Here is a 23,750-nt window from a genome sequence, read left to right as displayed (position 1 = left end):
TGCCAGCATGAAGTCCCTTTTACATTTCCCCTGCAGGCCACCAACCCCATCTCTGTGGCCACCCAAGGTTTGAGAGAGAACAGCTGCACCAGCAGTACCAGGCAGTGGAGAGGCCTATGAGCTACTCCCCAGACCCCCAACAGAGACCCCTCCACACCATTTGGAGGGGGGGTGTGCATGCAGGGATCTGCACCATCTTCTCCCTCGCTGACTCTTCTTTCTCTGCCTTCTAGATCGAAGGCCGGATCACAGAGACTCCCAAGGAAAGCCCCAACCCCCCTAACCCCACTGGCCAGTGCCCCATCTGTCGCTGGAACCTGAAACATAAATACAACTATGAGGTGAGTGTCACCAGGGTGGAGGGGGTTTCCCACCACGATGCAGCATATATGTATGTCCCTGCTCTTAGGGACCTGCCAAGGACATGGTGTGTTGTCCTCCCTGTTCCTCAGTCTACTGCACATAAGAATTCTCAGAGGGGCCGGGCGGTGGCGCTAGAGGTAAGGTGCCTGCCTTGCCTGCACTAGCCTTGATGGACCATGGTTCGATCCCCGGCGTCCCATATGGTCCCCCAAGCCAGGAGCAACTTCTGAGCTTTCATAGCCTGGAGTAACCCCTGAGCATTACCGGGTGTGGCCCAAAAACCAAAAAAAAAAAAAAAAAGAATTCTCAGAATATTGCTCTGAGCCACCTCCAGGTACTGACTGCAGGTGCGGGCTGGAGCCAGGCCCCAGCGGGTCTGAGCCTCCCCCTGTGAATTGAATGTGCAGCAGGTCAGAGTCAGCGACTTCCACTTCTTCCTGTCTGGCTGTCCTCCCACCCCCAGTCCCTGCAACCGAGGGTTGGGATGGAGTTGGGGCTGGACTTGCCTCCTTTTCTTTGTTTGTTTGTTTGGTTGGTTGGTTGGTTGGTTGGTTGGTTTTTGGGCCACACCAGGCGATGCTCAGGGGTTACTCCTGGCTGTCTGCTCAGAAATAGCTCCTGGCAGGCACAGGGGACCATATGGGACACTGGGATTCGAACCAACCACCTTTGGTCCTGGATCGGCTGCTTGCAAGGCAATCGCCGCTGTGCTATCTCTCCGGGCCCTTGCCTCCTTTTCTAATGAGGGGGTACTTGAGGCACTCACCCAGTGCTTTGGGGGCTGTGGCTGTCTCTGCCCTAAGTGGAGCCACAGAGACCCTTGTGTGCTAAACTCTTCCAGAGCCATTTCCTCATAAAGAAGAAAATGGTGGATTGACAACAGTGATAGACCATACACAGTCGTCGTGTTCCCCCCCCCTTGTATTGAATGTGCCCCACACTGCGTCAGACATATGGTAGGCACCAAAGAGCATAGGGAGCTAAGGCAGTTGCCTTAGATACACTCAGTCACTGTGACACTGCCCATGGTTCTCCCCATCACTGTCAAGAGTTGCTCTTGAGTATTCAGGAGGAAGCCCAGATTTGCCCCAAATCAAACACAGCAGCCACAGCCAGAGCTGAAAGGTGGCTCAGAAGTAGACATTTCTCAGCTGTGTGAATCCATGAGTTCCATCTCTGGCACCACCACCACCAACAAAAGCATCAAAACCTATGAAGGAGGAGGCGCTTTGGGGCATAGGGAACTGACTGGCTATGCTTTCGCCAGGCTCCAAACCAGGATCCACACATTCCCACTTGGGACTCTGATCCCAGTTTCTCCCTGGAAACGGGAAGCACCCAGGGAAAGACACACAGTCCTGGCCCTGGAGAGACATCCATGCTCGCCCTTCAAGATTCCATGGGTGGCACCAGGCTTTATTTTTAGGCTTCAGGTGATTCCGGTTTTAGGCCAAGGTGACCTGCAAGTTATCCCTGTGTGCCTCGGTGGGATAGGGTGACTGAGGGCAAAGATCCTGGTAGCTGGTCATGTGCCCTTGGCATCTGAACACAGTGACCCAACTAATCTCCCGGCCTGGGAGCCTTGGCTTCCGGCCACCCCCTTTGGGGTGTGCTTGAGCTTCCCTGGGACCTTCTGCCGATGGTGGGACGGGTGTGATGGGAAGCTTGTGGCCCTGGGGACGTGTTCTCGCGCTTTGTGACATGAAGTGAATGGAGTCAGGGCATGTTGGAAATCTCAGCCACGGCTGGGAGGCGAACCCCACACTTCCCAGGCTGCCCTAGGCACGCTTTTGAACAGCCATTTCCAGGAACTGGACTGGGCCCTGTTTATCCAGCCGAAGAAACCCAATCTCCTCTGAGATGAAGGCGAAAGTTGTTTTCCTTTCCCCCTCTTCACTCAGGACACTGTTCTCCTGAGCTGCACAAAGCCTTCAGCTTGCTTGGCAGCAAGGAGGGACTGGGAGAGGTGGGGGGGGGGCCCTGGGGCCGAGCCCAGTTTATTAGCCCCAGATCATCCAATCCAAGTTCTTTTCATCAGATTCTGGAGATTACAGGGATGGGAATTGGGGGCCTGGGTCCCTCAGGAGCTGTTCAGTGATTAAAACAAATCTGCGGTTATCCAGTGAGGCGCCTGCCAGGGCAACAAGTCGGCTCGTGGATCATGACTGCTAGAACTGCTTGCCAGGCCTCTGGGGGCCAGGCAGGGTGGGGCGCAGTGGTTTGGCTTAACCCCTTCAGCATTCTGGGTGGGAGGGAGCACGGGGGTCTCCTATCTGTTCTCAGATCCTTGACTCGCCCAGAGCCCCAAATTCTAACAGTCTCTGGTCATAGCAGCTAGAGGAAGTGGTTAACCTAGCAGCCCTGCACCCCTTGGGCCGGGAGTCTCTAGAGCTGAAGTAGGAGTGCCTGCAGCTTGTAGACCTCCAATGGAAAAGAGCCGAGGCTTTCCTTTGTATGTCTAGGTAGGACGTAACCCCTGACCTCACCAAAGGAAAGGAAGGTCTTTAGTTTTCCAGAAAGACACTGGTAACAAATGCAAGAAAATATGTGGTACTTGTGGGAGAGGTGGACACATCTGGCAATGTTCAGGTTACTCCTTTCTCTGCTCAGGGTTTACTCCCGGTGGGGCTCTGGTCCCAGGAGTCAAATCCAGGTTGGCTGCGTACGAGGCAAGTACACTGCCCACTACACTATCACTCCAGCCCCGTGTATTGGTTCTTGTTTTGTTTTGTTTTTGGGGGGGTCACCCGGCAGTGCTCAGGGGTTACTCCCGACTCTGCACTCAGAAATCGTTCCTGGCAGGCACAGGGGACCATATGGGATGCTGGGATTCGAACCACCGTCCATCCTGGATCAGCTGCATGCAACTCAAATGCCCTGCCGCTGTGCTGTCATCCGCTGCCCCCTCCCCCCCATGTACTGTTTCTTCAGCGATGTCTGCTCTCTGGAGGGATGGCGCTCGAGAGGCAGTGCTCGTCAAGCATGGGCAGGCCTTGAGCTTCACCCTAACACTGCACATCCTCCGATCCCCAGTACTCCTTGCCCAGCTCTGTCAGGCATGGCCCTCCTTTTTCCTAAACGTGCCTGTTCTTTAACCTGATGGTCAAAAGATGACGGGGCTGGGGGTGTCCGAGAGCTCCTGGGGTCGTCAGTGTGGTCAAGAAGTTGTATCAAAAAAAAAAAAAAAAAAGAATAAATTAAGAAGTTGTATCAAGTGGGAATTTCTCTTCTGTTCTGATGGAGGGAGTGGCCGCCGGACAGCGATTTTAGCCTCCGGAGAGTCCTAGGAGAACCTCAGCCCAGCAGGCCTTCTGGGACTGTCTCCCTCCTACCCCCCACCAGACACCCGCCCTCACTCCTCTTGTGGCCTGTTTTCTCTCCCACTAGGATGTTCTCCTGCTCAGTCAGTTCATCCGGCCACACGGCGGCATGTTGCCCCGGAGCGTCACGGGCCTGTGCCGGGAGGAACATCTCAAGATCGAGGAGTGTGTAAAGATGGCGCACCGGGCAGGTAGAGATGGGCAGCACCATCCCAGAGGTGCCCAGGGCTCATTATTCTCATTCCCCAGTTAGCACCCCCAGCTTCCCCTTGGTCCCCCACCACTGCAGAGACTACCCTCACCAGCTCTGCTGTTCCCTCAGGTTTGCTGCCAAATCACAGGCCTCGACTCCCCGAAGGATTTGTTCCGAGGAACAAACAAAAACTCAACCGGTAAGAGCCCCGGACGTGGGTGCCTATCCGACACTTCCCCCTTCAGCACCGCCGCCACAGCACTCCCAGGCCCGCTGTCTGCCTGCTTGCCTGCCCGGCTAGCTGGGGCAGCCTGTGGGAGTCTGTGTAGGGTCATGGGGTTGCCGTGGGAACGGCGGCACGTCTGCAGATACTCAATGCCCCAGAACTGGGTCACTCAAGGGCAACGTGGGCCCATGGAGACACAGACTTGAGCAAGTGGGAATCTCTGAGTTGTGTGATTTGCTGGTGACCTCGAGCTGTGGTGCTCACCTGCCCAGCAGTACTTCCTGGGGCCAGGGGAATCCCAAGTTGGAAAGGAAGAGGGGAGCCCTGATCCTGGACTCAGACCGGGCCAGTTCTAGCACAGTGTGGCCGCAGCACACTCGGAGCACAGAAGTCCCATTCCCACCTACCCTGTGATAACCCTGTTTGCTGTGGATCCGACTGGCCCTCTTGTCCCTGTCCCCTACCTCTGGAACTGTTCTCTGTGGGTCACTAATTAATGGTGGGAGGAAAACAAGACCAACACACACACAGTCGATCTGGGGTAGCAGCATCTGCCTGCACCTTCCACATTGCCAGCTAGTCCTTTGCCTGGAGAGATGTTAACCTTTTTCTTTCTCACCCAGATGTGCTATGTGTAGACTATTAGGAAACTAAACACCCACCAACACACACACACACATATACATATTCAGTCTTGCCCTATCTCTCCCACCAACATACACACACACACATTCACTCTTGCTCTCTCTCTTATACACACACTCATGTTTGAGACAGAACTGAGCCCAAGGACACATCTATATTGCCCCCAGGCCTTTGAAGCCAGGCCAGGCTTCCTCCCATATATCCGGCCCCCTTTCGCGTGACACAGGATTGATGATGTGTGGAGCTCTTGGGTTGCAAAAGGCCACCCAGGGACCCCATGGGCGGGGTGGGGGTCCAGGCTACAGGATGGCTGATGACTGTGACAGGCCTCGGGTCCCACCCCTGCAGGCGAGTTGGGAAGAATTTGTGGCTCTTCCTAGAGCTGGAATGTTCCCAGAGCTCCCTGGAGGCTACACAGGGCCCCCTTGCCAGCTGGCTTCTCGGTGCCACAGGCACCAGGCGCAGGACTAGCTGCAACCTCATGTCCCCGGACTCTCCAGGTCAGGGCTCTCCTGCTCCCAAGGCCCTGGACGTCTCTCAAGCACTCCTGAGTTCTGTGAATCCCAGTGAATGTTCCTGGGGAGCCCATCCTGTTCCTTTGCTCCGCTTGCTGTGAGCTGCCATGCACCAGGGCACCTGCCAGGTGTGTCCCTTTACCTTTCCTCTGCCAACCCAGTGGCACCAGCTGCAGGTCGGCCACTCTGCAGTGTCTCCGGTGGGAGCATGGACAAGGCCAGGCCTCTCGCCTCCTGGGCCTGCCCCTCCTGTAGCTTCTCACTTCCTCTGGGAGAAGCTCTGCCCCTCCCCCTTACACAGGGCTGGAGAACACAGGGCAGGGCAGGACCGTTGAACTGGATTTATCAGCAGTCTTTTTTTCACTTTTATCTCAAGATTTGCAGCCAAGGTGATTGATTTGTTTAATTGAGAAACTGTTCATGTGAGTCTCTCGAGGCCACTGGGTTGAACCCCAGCCTAGAGTGGAGGCCAGGGAGGATCCTGGCCTTTGCCGCGGCTGAGCTTTTAGGACACCGGGTGGGCCTCTCTGGACAGGTTCCAGGTTTCATTCTGGATGGAGCAAAGCTCCAGTTCCAGCCTCATGAACCACTTTTCCGGGAACTTGCAGGGCCCTGGCCATTCCCAGAGGAGGCCGAGTATTGGGTGGCAGCCATGTTTTTACCCTCCCTCCCCCCCTTTTACAGGAACTTTCCTTAACTCACATGCACCCACCAGGCCCTCACTCTTGGCTCCCATCATGGGCTGGGTGAGGGTCAGGGGTCTCCACCAGTTACAGCTACCCAGGGAACTCCCTGAGGGCCGGGTGGCAGAGCGAGCCAAATGGGGAAGGGAAGGCGCCCTGTGCATATGTCAGCCACCCACCCCCTCTCCCTTCCTCCACTCATTCTCCCAGCAATACACACAAATAGCTCCGAAGATCCAGGGAGTGCCTGGCCACACAGGAGCTTCCCGCCTGCTTCAGCAACTCCACACTTGCTCCCAGGAAAAGCCCTGCTCCTTGGGAAAGGCTGGGCTTGCTTTCAGGGCACAGCTTTGACCCTGGAAGCTAGAGTCCCAGGCCTGGTCTCCCCATGCCCTGAGCTTCAGCCCTCACCGCCTCCCACCTCCTTCCACAGGTACCTGACCCGCTGGTCTCGCCGGTCCGTCAAACCCATCTATAATAAAGGCCACCGCTGGAACAAGGTGCAAATGGCTGTGGGGTCTCCTCTCCTCAAAGACAATGTCTGCTACTCCTCGAGACCCCTGGTGCTCTATCAGTGACCAGTCATGGAGCCCCTGCACTTCGCAGCGCCCTCTTCACCCACCATACCCCAGCTCTTCAGCCGAGACAGCTGGAGGGACCCTGTGACTGACTCTCTTGGCGGACCTAGCAGTGGCCGGGGAAGGCTGAGTGGCCTGTAGGCAGCTGCTGTGGTCTTGTAACTGCCCTCAGATCAGCGCTTGGTGCTGAGGGACATTTTCCCCAAAAGCACATCATAAACCAACCTCTGGACTCCACTCTGGGAGTGCTTACTGTTGGCGAAGAGAGGGGAGTAACTTGGGGGGGGTGGGAACCTTGGGCTGCTGACAGCCAGTTTTGACTCAGGCCTCACAGACTTCCTGTGAGGGGTCCCCCAGATGCAGCAGAGTGAGCTCCCAGGTCAGCACGCAGGCTTCAGCCCATGAGCCCGCCTTTTTAAAGGGCTCCTGGCTAGCACCTCCCAGCACCCCCACTCCGCAGCCAGTCTTTCCTGGGCCTAGGCACCAGCTAGAGGTGGCGATGAGAGAAGCAATAGTCCAGAGCAAATCTGTTTCACTGAATTTGATGAAAGTCTTGTTTGGACTTGACATTAAAAATTCCCAGGCTGTACCCCAAACCCCTCATAGCATGAAGGGCAAATCTATGTTCTTCTCACCAGTGCCCACGTAGACAGAGCCATAGTTCTTGGTGTGGGGTACATGGTAGAAGGTGAGGCCTGGCCAGAGCAGGCTGCGCAGAACCACCAGGGCATTGCCCTTCTCCATCTGGATGCTCCAGGACCCTGGGGAGGAGGGTGCAAATGAGGTCTGCTGCAGTGGGCATGTGTCCCTGGGGCAGGGAAGACCCGCAAGATGACCTGCTGCTTGCTCCTTCACCGCCTAGTGAGGCCACGAGCACACAAGCACCCCCGCCAGCCTGCTCTGCTCCGGTTGGCAAAGTCCAGCTAAAGGGTGAGTGGGACAGGGAACTGGGCAGCCTCTCCCTCTACGAGGGGTCACCTTCAGCTGCAGGCCCCCACCAGCCCGCTGGCTTGCTCCTCCCCAGTCCCAGAGGCCTCTGCTCTTAGATGGATTGGGCCAGGCCTCCCCGCTCAATAGCCCTTTCTGGCAGTTGGTGGACAGGGAGCACGTCGTTGGCTGGAGGGCACCGGGTGGCCGCAAATGCGCCTTTGTCCACCCTGGGTTCTGCCCCGGTTTCTGCTCCCCCCAGCGGGGCTGAGTTGTACAGCCATGAGGACTTGGCGGGAAGGGCCTGATCTGGCTCCAGAACCAAGGGAGGGAGCTGCTGTGTGGGAGGAAGGAGCCTGGGAAAATCGCCTCTGGATGCAGATCTGGAGCTTCTATTCCCCTGCGCACTGAGGCCTCTCCCAGACCAGCCGCAGCTCGGCTCCGGGGCCCTGCCAGAAAGGCAGACGCTTTGAAGGTTCTGGTGTCGGCCCAGCCAGTGATGCGGAGCTGCACGGAGGCCTTCATCGGCTGCCAGTACACCCGACTGCTCCGGCCCCCATCAGCCCAGCTTCCCACGGGCCAGCCCGGCCACTCCACACCCAAGGGCCTCCCAGCCTGCCCCCCACCCAGCGGGGGCCACCCTGCTTTCCAAGACTGGGCCCCCTGGCCAGGGTGGCAGCTCACCCAAGCGCAAGGTGCTGTTCCCCACCCAGTCAGGGCCAGCACATTCTGACTCAGCTGTCCTGGGCACCATGTGGCCATGTCCACGGAGTGTCTCTGTCTGTGCAGTTGTCCTGTCACAGTGCAGATTTGGTTGTGTGCGCACGTGCATACACAACAGGAAATGACCACATGGCATCGAGAAAGGAAGGGTCCAGACTGGTTCAGAGCTGAAGCACAGACTGCATGTAGGAATGCCGGGGTTCATCCATAGGGCCATGTAGCCCAAATCAAATCTCTGTAGCCCAAAATCAAAACGGAGGGAGTGGAGTTCCTGATGGCATCTATCTGTTCTAGGTCTGCCTTGCTGGGACTGGCCCTGCACTTAGCGGAGGCCCTTAAATGATTTGGGGCCATGGTCAATGGTGACGGGACCACCCCTGGCAAGCCAGGCCTCCCACGTTCAAGATGACTGAACTATCTGACCTTCAAAAATTGCAGGGGGGCTGCACTCGGGGTTCACTCCTGGCTCTGCGTAGGGATCACTCTTGGCAGTGTTCAAGACCTTCTCACTCTGTGCTTAAGGATCATTCCTGGTGGAGCTTGGGGTGCCCTATAGGATACTGGGGGGAATTAAGCCCAGATTTTGGGTTTTTTTTTGGTTTTTTTTTTTTTTTTTTTTTTTTTTTTGGTTTTTGGGTCACACCCGGCATTGCTCAGAGGTTACTCCTGGCTGTCTGCTCAGAAATAGCTCCTGGCAGGCACGGGGGACCATATGAGACACCGGGATTCGAACCAACCACCTTTGGTCCTGGATCGGCCGTTTGCAAGGCAAACGCCGCTGTGCTATCTCTCCGGGCCCAAGCCCAGATTTGTGGTGTGTAAGGCAAGCACCCTCCCTTTTGTACTCCCAGCCCCTAAAAATAAAAAAACCTTATAAAGAGGGTCTCTGGTTCCCAGAACTATAGCTGGGCTTCCCTTAGGAAAACAGGTGGGTTTGCTACCCTGATAGGCCACTTCCTTCTCATTAGTCAGTCCCAGGAAGGTACCACTGCCTGGCCCTGCGTCAGTGTCTGTGCCCTTCCAGGAGCAGCACAACCCTGCTTGCCTGCGGAGCCCACACAGTGTGCCTTGAATTGTGTCTACCTCATTCCCTTCTCCCTACCTAGGCAGTGTAGGAAACTGCCCTGCTAGGAAGTGGAGTCTAGGCCTTATCCTTTCTGGACCCTCAGGGCGGGCTGGAGCCCTCCTACCCGCACGCTTGGTGTGGATTTGGCCACCTCAGATGAGAGATCCACCCACAGGGATGCTCTTGCGCACACCAGAGAGCCAGGGGAGCCGGCAGGAAGCTGAAGAGAGACGGTGCCTGCTGTGATAGGGCAGCGCCAGGCAGCATGCTGCGGAGACAGCCAGCCCTGCTGCCTGCCTGCCTCCCTCCCTCCCTTGCATTCCTGTCACACTCCTGTCCTCTCCTTGTCCCTGGCTCAGCTGGTGGCCCGGGAAACACAGGCTTCTAACGTGCTGAGAGTCACGTAGCATCTATCTGGGGGGGGGTGGCCAATTGCTGGCTCCTTCACCCCCTTTCTTATTGCAACTGCTAGAATCATTGCCTCTACCTCTAAACCCTGGGGACAAACTATTTGTTCTCCCCAAAACACTGCCTCGTGCTGCTTCCCCACAGCTCTGCTTTTAAGGTGCCCTTGGCTTCCTGGCCCCCAAAGGTTTGAGCCTCTTTGTGCACCCAGAAGGCTGAACGGGGGTGCCAGTTCCCAACCTATTCTACCACCGCCTCGTCTCCCCTGCCCGCGCTGGCCACCGGCAGGCAGGCTCCTTGGAGCCCTCTGCTGTCTCAACTGGGCACTGCTGCAGCGAGCTGGCTTGTGATGGTCCAGCAGGGTCTGAGGGGCAAGAGAGAGAGGCTCTGCCCTCCACGCCCCAAAGCCCCTGCTTTGCTCCCCTCGCTGTTCTGATGCCCCTCTCTGCTCAGCAGCTGTGATCTCATCTGAGAGGCGGGTTCCACTTTCCCCGCTTCAGTGTCCGGTGAGGTCAGGGCAGGCCTGTCTTGCCCCACTGCTCAGTGGCTGTTGGCAGATGGAGTGACAGGCTAAGGAGCACATGGACTTCACTATTAGGTTTCTGGGCAACTGCCCTCCCGCCTGGCCGTGGCATCTGCTGGGAGGACAGTTCAGTTCCCAAAACCACCCATTCCTGCACACCTGCAGCCACAGCAGGCGCCACTACAGGACGGCCTTACAGGGTGCAGGATGTTCCAGCCCACATCCCTCCATCTTACTTGACCTAAGTGCTGGTTTGGTGGCACTCTGCAGCAGAGGGCCTAGCATTCGACAAACCAAGAACTGCAAGACCCCCTCAACAGTGCTCACAGGGCTCCAGGAGAAGAAACACTAGGGCCAACCCCAGCCTCCTATGAGGCAGCCACCCTGAGATTGTGGCCCCCATGCACAACCTCCTCCTCCCTGCTCTACGATGGTCAGATGAGGGAGTGAGTGTGGGCCAGGTCTGGGTGTCTGTCCCCAGCCGCGGTTGCCACCCCATCCAGGCCTCCACCAACCATTCTATGAGCAAATGCCTGACCTGCTTCTGCTGCATGCCTTTTTTGTTGTTATTGTTTGTTTCCATTTCGGAGGCCCCATCCAGCAAGGCTCAGGGTTCAGTCCCAGCTCTACTAGGGATCACTCCTAGCAGGCATGGATATGGAATGCCAGGGAGAGACCTGGATCATGCCAAGTGTAAGGCAAGCGCCTTCCCCAAAAGTACTCTCTCTCTCTCTCTCTCTCTCTCTTCTCACTCTCTCTCTCTCTCTCTCTCTCTCTCTCTCTCTCTCTCTCTCTCTCTCCTCTCAGAGGAACCTGGATCAGCCAAGTGTAAGGCAAGCGCCTTCCCCCAAAGTATTCTCTCTCTCTCCTCTCTCTCTCTCTCTTCTCTCTCTCTCTCTCTCTCTCTCTCTCTCTCTCTCTCTCTCTCACTCACCCCCTTCTGGGTGTCTCTCTGGGTCTAGGATGTGCTTGCTGGAGGCCAGAAGCATGAGTTCTCCAAGGAGTTCCCCCCCAGGTCCCCCACTGTATCCCTCAAAAGAAGTCTCAGTCCCGAGGCAGAGATGAGTTGTGATTGCTTGGGTTCCACACCCGAGCCTCCACTGCCAGTTGGACACAGGGTGCTCAGCAGCCTTTGGGGAGACCCCTACATCCCCTGACGCTTGCTATGCAGGGCAGGCAGGCCTCCTGGGTCCTCATCGCCCAAGATGGCAGGTTGACTACCCCCCACCCTCCCTCGTGGCAGCTTTGGCCACCCCCCTTCCCAGCAGAGGCCTGTGCCCTCCTTGCTCTGCCCACCAGAGGCACGGCTAGAGGCTCTTGTGAACCCCAACCACCCAGCACTGGAGAGGTGGAGCTGAGCAGCAGGCTGGGTGGCAGCGCCAGATTAGGGCATTAAGAGACTTTTCTCAGTCCACCCTCGACCCCTGGCACGGGCTCCCACCACCCACTTTCCTGGCTCCTTATCACCAGGATATGCAAGTCCCTCTGGATCGCAGCAACAGACAGAGTCAGAACAGATAACTGTGGTCTGGGAAAGGGTGTCTAATGTCCCGCCATAAACCTTATCTCCCAGAAGCCCCTTTCTATGCTCAGCTGCACTCGGGCCCCCTTGTGTGGCAAAGGCTCCAGTGGCTATTCTTCAAATGACTCCTGCTCCTTGGTTTGCCCGTCTTCTGTCTGCACATGCACACCATCCATGTCACAGGTCCCAGCCACAAGCCCCCTCTATGCCCATCACCAGCGAGGGCCTACACAGGGCCGCAACAGCCCCTGTGCAGACAATCTTGCCAGTAAAAATGAGGTCAATAATAATGGTTCTTTTTGTTTGTTTTTAACTCAACTCCAGCAATGCTCAGGGCTTACTCCTGGTTCTGCACTCAGAAATCACTCCTGGATGGGTCCTGGGGGACCATATGGGATGCTGGGGATTGAACCCTGGTTGGGTGTGTACAAGGCAAGTGCCCTACCCACTGTTGGTCTGGCCCAAAATGGTCATTTTTAGTGGACTCCTTGATACCTTTTGGGCCCTCATTAGCATTTTGTATTCATAATGTGAACCTAACTAATTCTCCTAACTGCCTAGTGAAGTGAAGAATATCATGATTCCTTGTTAAGAAAGGAGGGGCCAGAGCAGTGGCGCAGCAGTTAGGGCGTTGCCTTGCACACGGCTTGACCTAGGGCCTACCGTGGTTCAATCCTCTGGCATCACATATGGTCCCCCAAGCCAAGGAGCAATTTCTGAGCACATAGCCAGGAGTAACCCTGAGCATCACCAGGTGGCCCAAAAAAAGAAAGGAGGACTAGAAAGATGGCACAGAGGTTTAAGTGCTTGCCTTGCTGGCAGCCTACCTCAGTTTAATCCTGATCAAACCCTGTGCACCACCAAGAGAGGGCCCTGAGCACAGCTGGGAGTGGCAACACACACACAAAAAGGAAGAGACTGAGGCAGGGGAGATAGCTCAACAGGTTGTCTGCTTTGCAAACAGGAGGCCTAGGTGCTAACCCCAGCACTGAATGTTCCCCCCCAACACCACCAAGAATAGACACCCATCCCCCCCAGCACTGAACAAGAATGGCCTCCCCACAACTACGAGGAGGTGGCTGGGCTTCACAGGTAAAGGCGTGGCAGATTTAAGGTTCCAGAGCCTTTTGCTTCAACCGCACTGCCCTCCCCACTTCACCCCATCTAACAGGGCAGGCCATGACTCCTCCTCATAGACCCTCCCTGTGATGGGAGTGGAGACAGGCAATGAGATGGTAATAAAAGGACAGCTGGTGGGGCCGGGCGGTGGCGCTGGAGGTAAGGTGCCTGCCTCGCCTGCGCTAGCCTAGGACGGACCGCGGTTCGATCCCCCGGCGTCCCATAGGGTCCCCCCAAGCCAGGAGCGACTTCTGAGCGCATAGCCAGGAGTAACCCCTGAGCGTCACAGGGTGTGGCCCAAAAACCAAAAAAAAAAAAAAGGACAGCTGGAAATAGGGTGAGAGAGTAGAAAGAGAGTGGCCCTGGAGAAAAATTCCTGAGCAGAGGCCCAGGACATGTAGACAAGAATGTCTAAAGAAACACTAGAGGCCTGGGGAGGTGACTCTGGAGGAACGCATCTAGCCTGTGAGGCCCTGGGTTCCATCCCCAGTACCAACATAAGGAGACACTGGGCTAGTAGGGTTCATTTGCCTTGCACACATATGGACCTGCAAGCCTGCCAAGAGTGTTTCCTGAGTGCACAGTCAAGAGTAACCTCTGAGCATTGCAGGGCATGAGCCAAAAACATAAGACAAGAACCAGAGCGACAGCACAGTGGAGAGGGCACTTGCCTTGCACTCAGCCAACCCAGGTTTGATCCTGGGCATCCCATACGGTCCTCAGAGCCCACCAGGAGTGATTCCTGAGTTCAGAGCCAAGAGTAATCCCTAAGCACTGCCAGGTGTGGCCCAAACACGAACAAACAGCAGCAAAAGAAAAAAACCTAAGATGACACTGAGTGACGTCCTGTGTTGAGGCCTTTGAATGGTAATGGCACCCATTGTCCTCCACTGCAGAATCCCTGTCCTTGAACAAACAGGCTCATACCTTTGGGGATGTCATGCTCCAAAGAATCCAGGAAGTCCAGGGAGGGATCCAAGTCAGCCTTCTCTAGCAAGGTCTTGTTCTTCAGATCAATGGGCTCCCGGAAGTGGAAGTAGGAACTAAGCTTCTTGGCTTCACTTAAGGGAAGTCCTGGGGGTTGGGGGACAGGTAGAAAGGTGCCTGCTCTTGCATGAGAACCACAAGAGGAGCTTAGAACGGGCATGGAAGGATGAAGTCATTGTATAACAGATAAGGTGCTTGCCTTGCTGGTGGCCAACCCGAATTCAATCTTTGGCATCCTTTATGGTCCCCCAAGCACTGCCAGGAGTAATTCCTGAGCACAGAGCCAGAGGTAAATCTCTGAGCACTGCTGAGTGTGGCCCCAAAACTTAAAATACAGGGACCGGAGAGATAGCATGGAGGTAAGGCGTTTGCCTCTCATGCAGAAGGACGGTGGTTTGAATCCCAGCATCCCATATGGTCCCCGTGCCTGCCAGGGGCAATTTCTGAACATAGAACCAGGAGTACCCCTGAGCGCTGCCGGGTGTGACCCAAAAACAAACAAACAAACAAAAAAAAAAAACCCCATAAAATACAGAAAGGGCATGGGTGGCCATGGAGAGAGAGTAAGTGGAAACCAGGAGGAGAAAGGTGAAATCACAATGATCAGTTATGTCAACTATGTGATACATTGTTTTTAACTAGAAAAATTTAAAAACAGAAAGAAAGAAAGGTGAAAACCCAAGGAAAACCCAAACACCCTGCCACCTCAGAAGAGCTAGGGACTATTAGTGGGTACCAACCACCTTGCCAGGTCCCTGAACACATTTCCAGGTGAGATGGCCTAAGCTGTTTCTTTTATATTCATTAATTTTGGTTTTGAGTCTCAGGTGCTTTGGTTTTGGTGCTTAGGCATGACTCCTGAGAATGCTTAGGGAATTATGCAGTGGTGGGATCAAACCCAGGCCCGATTCACAGCCCGTGCTCAGCCCATTTCCACCTCCCCATCCCTCCCAGGAGTCCCCATGTGGCAGATTTTCCCAGATCCCCAGACATGTGTCCAACTCTGCTGGGAAGGAAGACCCTGACCTGGAGAAGGGCCCCGAGAACTCACCCTCAAAGGTCCGGTTGACATGGATGGGTCCCATTGGGGTCTTAAAGAGTGCACCTCGTGGGATGATCGACACCTCCTTATCGATCTGGTCAATGATGGTCACCAAGCGGATCTCCTCCTTAACCTGGACCTGAGGGACCGGGAGACAAGCTATTCTGGGGAAGCTGGGCCCCAGGAACCACCACTTCACCAATCCCCCGCCTTGTGGGGTGCTATCCACAGAGAACCACACCAATCACCCCTCCTGTCCAAGCGTCTTTCTCGGGTGGGAGAGATGGCTCAGTGGGGTGGGATGCTGTGCATGTTTGCAGGAGCCCCAGGTATGATCCCGACACCTCAGGGTCCCCCAGCACTGCCAGGGGCTTCTCCTAACACCTCTCAACAGGACAAGCCACAGTATGAACAGTTAATTTCACATGCACCCATCCAGAGCTGCCACCCACTCTCCACATCTTAATGTGCTTATTTGCCCTTTTTAAAATATAAAAGCAGAAACAGAAAGATAGTACAGCAAAAGGAAGGAAGGAAGGAAGGAAGGAAGGAAGGAAGGAAGGAAGGAAGGAAGGAAGGAAGGAAGGAAGGGAGGGAGGGAGGGAGGGAGGGAGGGAGGGAGGGAGGGAGGGAGGAGGGAGGGAGGGAGGGAGGGAGGGAGGGAGGGAGGGAGGACAGCAGTAACAGTAATTGCTTTGAATGTGGCAACTCAGGTTTGATCACTGGCACCCCCAAGCACTGCCATTGGTGATCCTTGAGCGCAAAGTCAAAAGCACTACTGGGTGTGGACTCCATTCCTCCCCAAAAAATAAAAGAAAAAATATCAAGGCAATCAGGCTCACTGAAGAATATTTAGATATTACAGAAACTTCAGGGGGATTCCCAAGTAGTACTCTGGGTGCCCAAGAGCTCCTCCAGATATCTGGGATGGGGGTGAAATTCAAGGAATCAAAGATACAGTGCTTCCTCAGGACCTGAGGTTGGGAAATATGTGGACACCCAGTGATGCTCAGTGACTGGGGATTTCTAGGGCTATACCCTGAGATACTAGGGGGGTCATATAATGCAGGAGTCAAACCAGGGTCGGTTTTGCATACAAAACATGCGCCTTATAAATAAAATATTTATAATATGCCTGAGAAATTTTAAATTACTTTGTTAAGGGCCAGACAGTATTGTAGGGTGCTTGCCTTGCAAGCGGCTAACCCAGGTTCATCCCTAGTATCCCATATGGTTCTCTGAGTCCGCTAGGACTCCTGAGTTCAGGGCAAGGAGTAACTCCTGAGCATCACTGGATGGGAACCCCTTCATGCCTCCCCCAAGAAAAACAATATCTTAATCTGTTTATTTTTGAACCACACCCTGCTTGGGTACTCAGGTGTTGCTCCCAAGCAGTGCTCAGGCCCCCTGTGATGCTGGGGGTTAAATCTGGGCCTGCTCTGAGCAAAGCCTGAGCTCAGCCCTCTCAGCTTGTGCTCAGTTATTTCTCTGGCCCCTGCAAGCACTCTGTTGAGTGCATTATATAAAACAACATGAATCACATCTGTATAGCTCTAGATCTTACTCTTCGTCTTGAAAAGCCTCTTTCCAGATTGCACCTTTACAATGCAGATTACTTACAGTCAACATCAAGGGCAACCCTGCCAAGCAGGAGGCCACTAAGGGACCCAGGAATCTGCAGTGCTAGTCTAGAAGATTATGTCACGGGCTTTGAGGCACTGAACCACTTCTTGCCACCTTGAATCACTTAGAAACAGGAGGTGGACAGTGTCTAAATGGGAGTGGGGAGGAAGAGAAAGAGTGAGAGGGAAGAAGGGAGAGAGAGGAGAGAGAAAGAGAATAACCTAAGCCAAACAGAAAAAAGAAAAGCAAAAAAAAAAAAAACAAAAAAACAAGTGATGGGGGGTGCAGAGAGATAGCACAGTGATAGGGCGTTTTGTCTTGCACGCTGCCGACATCAGAGGGACCCAGTCGATTCCCAGTATCCCATATGGTCACCTGAGTTGGCCAGGAATAATTTCTGAGTGCAGAGCCAGGAGTTACTCCTGAATTCTGCCAGGTATGGCAAAAAACAAAAACACTTTTTTAAATCTACTCCTTCCTTTCTTTGTTTTTTTTTTTTTTTTTTTTTTTTGGGGGGGGGGTTGGACCATACCCAGTGATGCTCAGAGGTTACTCCTCAGTTTGGGGGACCCCTGGTTTTAAATTATGTTCACTTGGGGCTGGAGAGCTAGCACAGGGCTTAAGACACTTGCCCTGCATCCTGCCAACTCTGATTTGAAACTCTGGCACCACATATGTTCCCCTGAGTACTGTCAAGGGTTGATTCTGAACACTGCATGGTGTATCCCAAGAACAAAAACAAAAACATTTCGAGCCCACCCAGGGACGCCAAAAAAAAACAAAAACAAAAAACAAAAAAACAAAACAAAAAAAAAAAAACATAATGTGTATATTTCTTTTTTTTAATGTATATATTTCTAGATCTGTAGATAATCATGTACATCTGCACAATGATAAAAAGAATGAGGAGATTCTTTATGGCACCAAAGTAAAAAACTTCAAACATCTTAAAAATATTTAAATTAACATATTTGCAAATACTAGGTAAAAAAAAATAGTAATGGGGACAGAGAGATAGCCCAGCAGTAGAGCATTTAGCTTTTACAAAGCCAACCCAGGATAGACACAGGTTCAACCCCCGGCATCTCATATGGTCCTCCAAGCCTGCGAGGAGCAATTTCTGAGCACAGAGTCAGGAATAACCTGAGTGCTGCTTGATGTGGCCCCAAAACAAAACAAAACAAACAAATAAAAGTAATGAACTGCATGTATAACATGTTGGTCTTTTGTTTTTGTGTTTTGGTGGGGAGAGGTTTGGATTTCTTCTTTGTTTTGTTTTAGGGCCTACTCCTGGCTCTGCACTCAGGGATCATTCCTGGTGGGCTCAGGAGACCATAAGGGATCCTAGGGAATGCGTGAGGGGTGGCCACATGAAAGGCCAAATGCCTACTATCTCTCTGACACAATGTGTTTTGTTTATTAAGATAAAAAATAGGGGCCAGAATAATAGTACAGCAGGAGGAGCATTTGTCTTACACACAGACCTGGTTCAATCCCTAGAACTCAATATGGTCCCCCAAGCACTGCCAGGAATAATCCCTGAGCACAAAGCCATGAGTAAGCCCTAACCACCACCAAGTGTGATCCCCTTCATGCAAAAAAAAAAAAAAAAAAAAAGGGCCCGGAGAGATAGCACAGTGGCGTTTGCCTTGCAAGCAGCTGATCCAGGACCAAAGGTGGTTGGTTCGAATCCCGGTGTCCCATATGGTCCCCCGTGCCTGCCAGGAGCTATTTCTGAGCAGACAGCCAGGAGTAACCCCTGAGCACCGCTGGGTGTGGCCCAAAAACCAAAAAAAAAAAAAATTGAGAGAGAGAGAGAGAATATTTAGGGGCTGGGGAGAAAGCGCAAAAGGCTAAAGGGCATGCTTTGCATACAGAAGGCTCAGCTTCGACCCCCGTTGAGCACCACAAGGAGCAACCCCCACATAGTACACTGGAAGTAGCCCCTGAGCACCTCAGAGTGTAGCTTCCACTTAAAGCCAAAGAGGAGGGAGCACAGTGATGTACATTGGATAGGGAGTTTGCCTTGTCCATGTGGATGCCTGGCATCCCATATTGTCCCCAGAGCCCAGGAGTGATTCCTGGGTGCAGAGCCAGGAGTAATCACTGAGCACCACCGACAGTGACCCAAAATCAAAAACAAGAGAGAGACAGAGAATGACTGAAGAAGTGAGCAGCTGTTAAGGTTTGTATTTGCAGAGAGTATTTTCAGGAACTGAGTTTTTCACACATTTTTTTTTGCGGGTGGGGGGGCCACACCTGGTGATGCTCAGGGGTTAGTTACTCCTGGCTATGTGCTCAGAAATCGCTCCTGGCTTGGGGGACCATTTGGAACATCGAGGGATGGAATCGAGATCCATCCTAGGTTAGCACGTGCAAGGCAAATGCCCTACCGCTGGCACCACTGCTCCTGCCCAAGTTTTTCACACTTTTATGTATAATTACTTAACATTGTAGGTTTTTGAAACAATAGCTTGAAACACAATGACTTGTAAAGAAACTAGGTCTTTGAGAAATCTGGTTTCAGTCTATGTCAGCTGGGAGTTTCATCAGCCTGATAAAGAAATGGGGCTGGAAAAATAGCTCCAAAACCCAGAGAATACACTTTGTATGGGGGAGCCCTGGGTTTTCTCCCAAAAAAAGTACAGTTCCCCAACATGGCCAAGTATGCCAGGAAGTGATTTTTTTTTCGTACTAAAAATTTTAATTGATTCACCATGAGACACAACTATTAAGTTGTTCATTATTAAGTTTCAGTCATACAATGTTCCAACACGGATCCCTTCGCCAGTGCACACTTCCCTCCCCTCCCATCCCCTGGGAATTACTAAGAACTAATTTATTATGATGTTCCTGGAGAACTTTTGGTTTACTTGAATCCCTGGGGCTAAAATGGGATTACCATGAGGATCCCCAAGTCCCCTGGAGAGGCTAAATTCCTAACTTGTGGGACATTGTAATGTTTCCAATTTAGATTGCATTTGAATAGCAAGATTTGGGATATTTTAGTGCAAAATTGTGACAGTAAGCTCTTCCAGAAAGTGGGGGGTGGGTCAGAGCAATAGCACAGCAGGCAGAGCATTTATCTTGCATGCAGCCCACCCAGGTTTGATTCCTGGCATCCCATATGGTCCCCCAAGCCTGCCAGGAGTTATTCCTGAGCACAGATCGAGGAACAATCCTTGAGTGCCGACCGGGTGTGGCCTAAGAAAGATAAACAACTTGAATGTAGAGGGACAAGTGAAGTGAGGTGGACAGAAATGAGAGGGAAATTTATACCGTTTAGTTGCTTTGAAGTTTGACCCATATGATTGTATTATTTAGTAAAACAAGCCTTTATACAAAAAGAAAAGAAAGAAGAAAATGAAGAATAGTTAGTGATTTTAAAGCAGGAAGGCACTTGCCCTTGTCATGTGACTGACCTTAATTCAATCCCCAAGATCCCAATAGGTCTGTCCCTGAAACCCTGCCATGAATGATCCCTGATCACAGAGGCAGGAGTAAACCTTGCACACCACCAGATGTGGCCCAAAAACCAAACCAAATCAGAAAAGGAACAAAAAAAAAAAAAAAAAAAAAAGCATGGGTGAGATGGCAGAGTGAGTGGGAGGGAACCACACTGGCAAAGGGTGTGATGGAGCAGTCTGACATCTGAAACTCTGCCAGAAACGGTGACGTAAGTCACAATGCATGAATGAAAATGAGAGAAAGAGAAAAGGAAATACTGGAACTCCTCAGGATCTTCTAAGTTCCATATTTTTAAATACCATTACATATGACTCCTTAGAATGATAGTATATAAACACATCATATTCATCTGTAAATATTTATATATGCCTGGGTGCCCAGGCCTATGGGGTGCAGCAAGGATACCCTCTTCCCAAGCCTGGAGCCTCCCTGCAGTGCCTCCTGTCCCCCGAGAGCCACAGAACCCAGACTCAGTCATTCCTTCTCCAAGTTGCTGCTCCTGCTTCTTTTCCACCTGGCAAGTGAAGTGCCCACTCGCAGCATGGTGAGGCTTAGAGATGACAGCTGCAGGAGCGCTGTGTCCTGCACACCCCTAGCAGGGGTAGAGGTGATATGGCACTTGCCACTATTGTGCCCAGTGGGCTGGGTTTGGTGGCCCCAGCTCATCACAGACACACACACAGACACACACACAGACACACACACACGCACACGCAAGCACCCATTCCTCTACTCACCACTACTTCTTCTTCATAGACCTTATCCCCCTCTTTGATCCTCTGCATCTCAGTGTGCTCATACTCATGCGAGGGGTCCCCGATGAAGCGGCCCTTCACCGCAGCCGTCTGAAGCGCCATCTCCTCTGTGGCGGGCGGCAAAAGGCTCCACTCCATGCAGTTCAGGCTGCCAACAACACCCGCATCACCCACCATATTGGCATCCCAGACCAAGCTTGTGGGACACTGTAATGTTTGCAACTTAGGTGGCACTTAAGTAGCAAGATTTGGGACACTTTAGTGCAAAATTGTGACAGTAAGCTCTCCCAGAAAGAGGGTGGGGGGCAGAGCAATCGCATAGCAGGGAGAGCATTTGCCTTGCATGCCGCCCACCCAGGTTGGATTCCCGGTATCCCACACGGTCCCTCAGACTTCTGGCTGCCCCATGTGGGGCGTCACACCGTGTTTGTCGTGGAAGTCTTTAGCCCTAAGTGACTGTGAGTGCAATCGTGTTTGCTAAGGAGGTCTTCCCTTCGTTGTTGCCACGTTTTGGAGGCTGGGTCAGAAGCTGCTGGCCTCCGCTTGGGACATCAGACTCCTCACTTCGTGCTTGCGAGAGAGCACTCCACCATTGGACCCCATCTTTGGGCTGTAGGGGTTGGTTTGCCTGGGGTTTGGGTCAAACCTGACAATACTCGCATGTACTCCTCCCGGCCCGCCCAGCCCGCGCTCCCGGAGGCCCAACCACGTCCACGGGAACGCCAGGGTCCCGCCCCCGACCGGGCCGACCCCGCCCAGCCGTGGCGGAGGCCCAATCACGTCCCCGCAGACGTCGGGGACCCGCCCCCAAGCGCTTCCGGAGGCCCAATCACGTCCTCGCCAGCGCCAGGACCACGCCCACGGGGGGGGACCAACCATGTCCCCGCTAACGCCGGGCCCCGCCCCAATGTCGAGATCCCGCCCAGCAAGCGCGGAGGCCCAATCACGTCCTCGCGCAGCCAAGGTTCCGCCCCCGAGCGCCCCAGCCCCGCCCATCCGGCGCTCCCGGAGGCCCAATCACGTCCCCGCCAGCGCCAGGGACACGCCCACAACCGCCCCGGCCCCGCCCAGCCCGCGCTCCCGGGGGACCAACCACGTCCCCGTCAGCGCCGGGGCCCCGCCCCCTACCGCAAGGCCCCGCCCAGCCAGCGCGGAGGCCCAATCACGTCCTCGCGCGCGCCAAGGTCCCGCCCCCGAGCGCCCCAGCCCCGCCCAGCCGGCGCTCCCGGAGGCCCAATCACGTCCTCCGAAAGCCGGGGCCCCGCCCCCGACTGCCAGGGCCACGCTCCCGGCCGCCCGGCCCCACTACCCGGGCGTCCCGGCCCCTCCCGCCTTCGGTCCCTCCGTCCGTCCGTCCGTCCGTCCGTCCGGGCGCGGGCACCTGTAGAGCGTCTTCCTCGGGGCGAGCTGGTCGGCGGCCAGGCCCTGCGCCACGAAGTAGTCGGCCGCCACGCCCAGGACGCGGCCCCAGAAGAGCACCCGCGCGAAGCGGTAGTCGCGCGCCACCAGCCGCAGCGACGTGAGCAGCGACGCCCGGCGGTCCGGGCTCAGGCCCTGCCCGCTGCCCGACGCCAGCTCCAGCGACAGCAGCAGCCCGTCCGCGTCCATCGCTCGCCCGGGGCCGCGGGCCGTGGCCATGGAGACGCGCGGCGCCCCGCCCCACCCCCGGACTCTGGCGCCCCGCCTGCACGGGGACGCGCGGGCTTCGGGCCCCGCGAGCCTAACTGCCGGGAGCCATCCGAGCCGAGAGCCGAGGGGAACCCCTGGCGACCACCGAGTGGACCCCCAAGACGAAGCAAAACGGACCCTCCCCTCTGCCCCTGTCCATGCCATCCATTCTTAGCGGATTGTCCTTTTTTTGCTTTGTTTTTTTGTTCCTTTTTTTTGGGGGGGGTCACACCCGGCGGTGCTCCTCGCTTTGTGCTCAGAAATGACGTACTCCTGACAGGCTTGGGGGACCCTATAGGATGCCGGGTTCCACCCACCCTGGGTCCTGGGTCCGGCCTCTTGCAAGGCAAACGCTATCTCTCTGTCTCTGGCCCCAGCAGATTGTCCCTTATCTCCCCCTCCCACAGGGCCGGTGCATGGAAGGAAGGAATGGACGGGAGACTTAAGTCAACAGAGCAAGGGACATATGGTCATAGGAGGAAAAGTGGGGGTGATGCGTGGTATAAAAGGGTGATATTTAGGTAAGCTTATATTCTGGGGTTGGAGCAATGACAGCGGTAAGGCCCTTGTCTTGCACACCGTGGACCCAGGTTCAGTCCTCCGCTTCCCATATGGTTTCTGAGGCTGCCAGGAGTGAGCCCTGAGCATTGCTGGGAGAGGCCCCAAAATACAGATATAAAGAAACACAGTGAAAGGACACAAAAATACAAAGAACAGGGGCCGGGCGGTGGCGCTAAAGGTAAGGTGCGCCTGCCTTGCCTGCGGTAGCCTTAGCCTTAGCCTTAGCCTTAGCCTTAGCCTTAGCCGCGGTTCGATCCCCCGGTGTCCCATATGGTCCCCCAAGCCGGGAGTAACCCCTGAGCGTTACCGGGTGTGGCCCAAAAACCAAAAAAAAAAAAAAAAAAAAAATACAAAGAACAAAGCTTGACTGGCCTACAAAATCCAATTTGCTGAGGGAGGGAGGGGTCGTGGACCTGGAGGGACTGAACTTTGACACTCCCCATGCTAGGTGAGGGGTAGCAACAATGTACTCTTGAAACATTGCCATTACTGTTAACTTTGTAAATGAAAAATATTAATATATGATTTTCTTTTTTTCCTTTTTGTCTTTTGGGTCACACTCGATGACGCTCGGGGGTTATCCCTGGCTAGGTGCGGAGAAATTGTTCCTGGCTCATGGGACCATATGGGACGCCAGGGATCAAACCCAGGTCCGTCAGCCACGCGCAGGGCAAACACCCTAGGACTGAGTTATAGTTCCTGCCCCTAAATTAATATACAATTTTCCAGGACCAGGTAAAGCTCAGAGGTAGAGGGAGCACTTGCCTTGCTATATGTGAGGTCCTGGTTTCCATCTCTGAATCCATAACAATCACATTGCCATCAGCTTCCACCTTTA

General features: G+C 54.2%; 2 protein-coding genes across 3 annotated transcripts in view; one reads left to right on the top strand and one right to left on the bottom strand.

Moving 5' to 3' along the window:
• The window catches only part of MRPS18A (mitochondrial ribosomal protein S18A), a 145,218-nt gene that overhangs the window by 14,315 nt on the left and 107,153 nt on the right, over positions 1 to 23,750 (top strand). Inside the window, exons 3-6 of one of the 2 annotated variants that reach the window (XM_049765540.1) lie at positions 234 to 341; positions 3,751 to 3,874; positions 4,006 to 4,075; positions 6,379 to 6,543. In XM_049765540.1, coding sequence (XP_049621497.1) covers positions 234 to 341; positions 3,751 to 3,874; positions 4,006 to 4,075; positions 6,379 to 6,523 — 447 coding nt within the window. In that variant the 3' untranslated portion in view covers positions 6,524 to 6,543. Of the gene's footprint in view, positions 1 to 233; positions 342 to 3,750; positions 3,875 to 4,005; positions 4,076 to 6,378; positions 6,603 to 23,750 lie in introns of those variants that run through there. The other variant, XM_049765539.1, reaches the window with a different exon arrangement.
• RSPH9 (radial spoke head component 9) lies at positions 7,084 to 22,291 on the bottom strand. Its single transcript, XM_049765529.1, has 5 exons — positions 22,065 to 22,291; positions 20,666 to 20,831; positions 14,847 to 14,976; positions 13,736 to 13,882; positions 7,084 to 7,284 (listed from the first exon to the last, which is right to left on the bottom strand). The coding sequence occupies exons 1-5, from the start codon at positions 22,289 to 22,291 to the stop codon at positions 7,124 to 7,126; spliced, it is 831 nt and encodes a 276-aa protein (XP_049621486.1). The 3' UTR covers positions 7,084 to 7,123.

The sequence above is a fragment of the Suncus etruscus genome, chromosome 18, assembly GCF_024139225.1.
Source record: "Suncus etruscus isolate mSunEtr1 chromosome 18, mSunEtr1.pri.cur, whole genome shotgun sequence".
Classification (NCBI taxonomy): Eukaryota; Metazoa; Chordata; class Mammalia; order Eulipotyphla; family Soricidae; genus Suncus; species Suncus etruscus.
The sequence above is the reverse complement of the archived record's forward strand: the minus strand, read 5'-3'. Positions and strand labels throughout refer to the sequence as shown.

What these genes read in the sequence shown, in the direction of transcription:
- RSPH9 (XM_049765529.1), bottom strand. Translation starts at nt 22,291, where the DNA reads ATGGACGCGGACGGGCTGCTGCTGTCGCTGGAGCTGGCGTCGGGCAGC. An exon ending in CCGAGGAAGACGCTCTACAG is followed by an intron (nt 20,832 to 22,064) that starts GTGCCCGCGCCC and finishes TGTTGTTGGCAG; the next exon opens with CCTGAACTGCATGGAGTGGA. An exon ending in TGTCAACCGGACCTTTGAGG is followed by an intron (nt 13,883 to 14,846) that starts GTGAGTTCTCGG and finishes CCCAACCCCCAG; the next exon opens with GACTTCCCTTAAGTGAAGCC.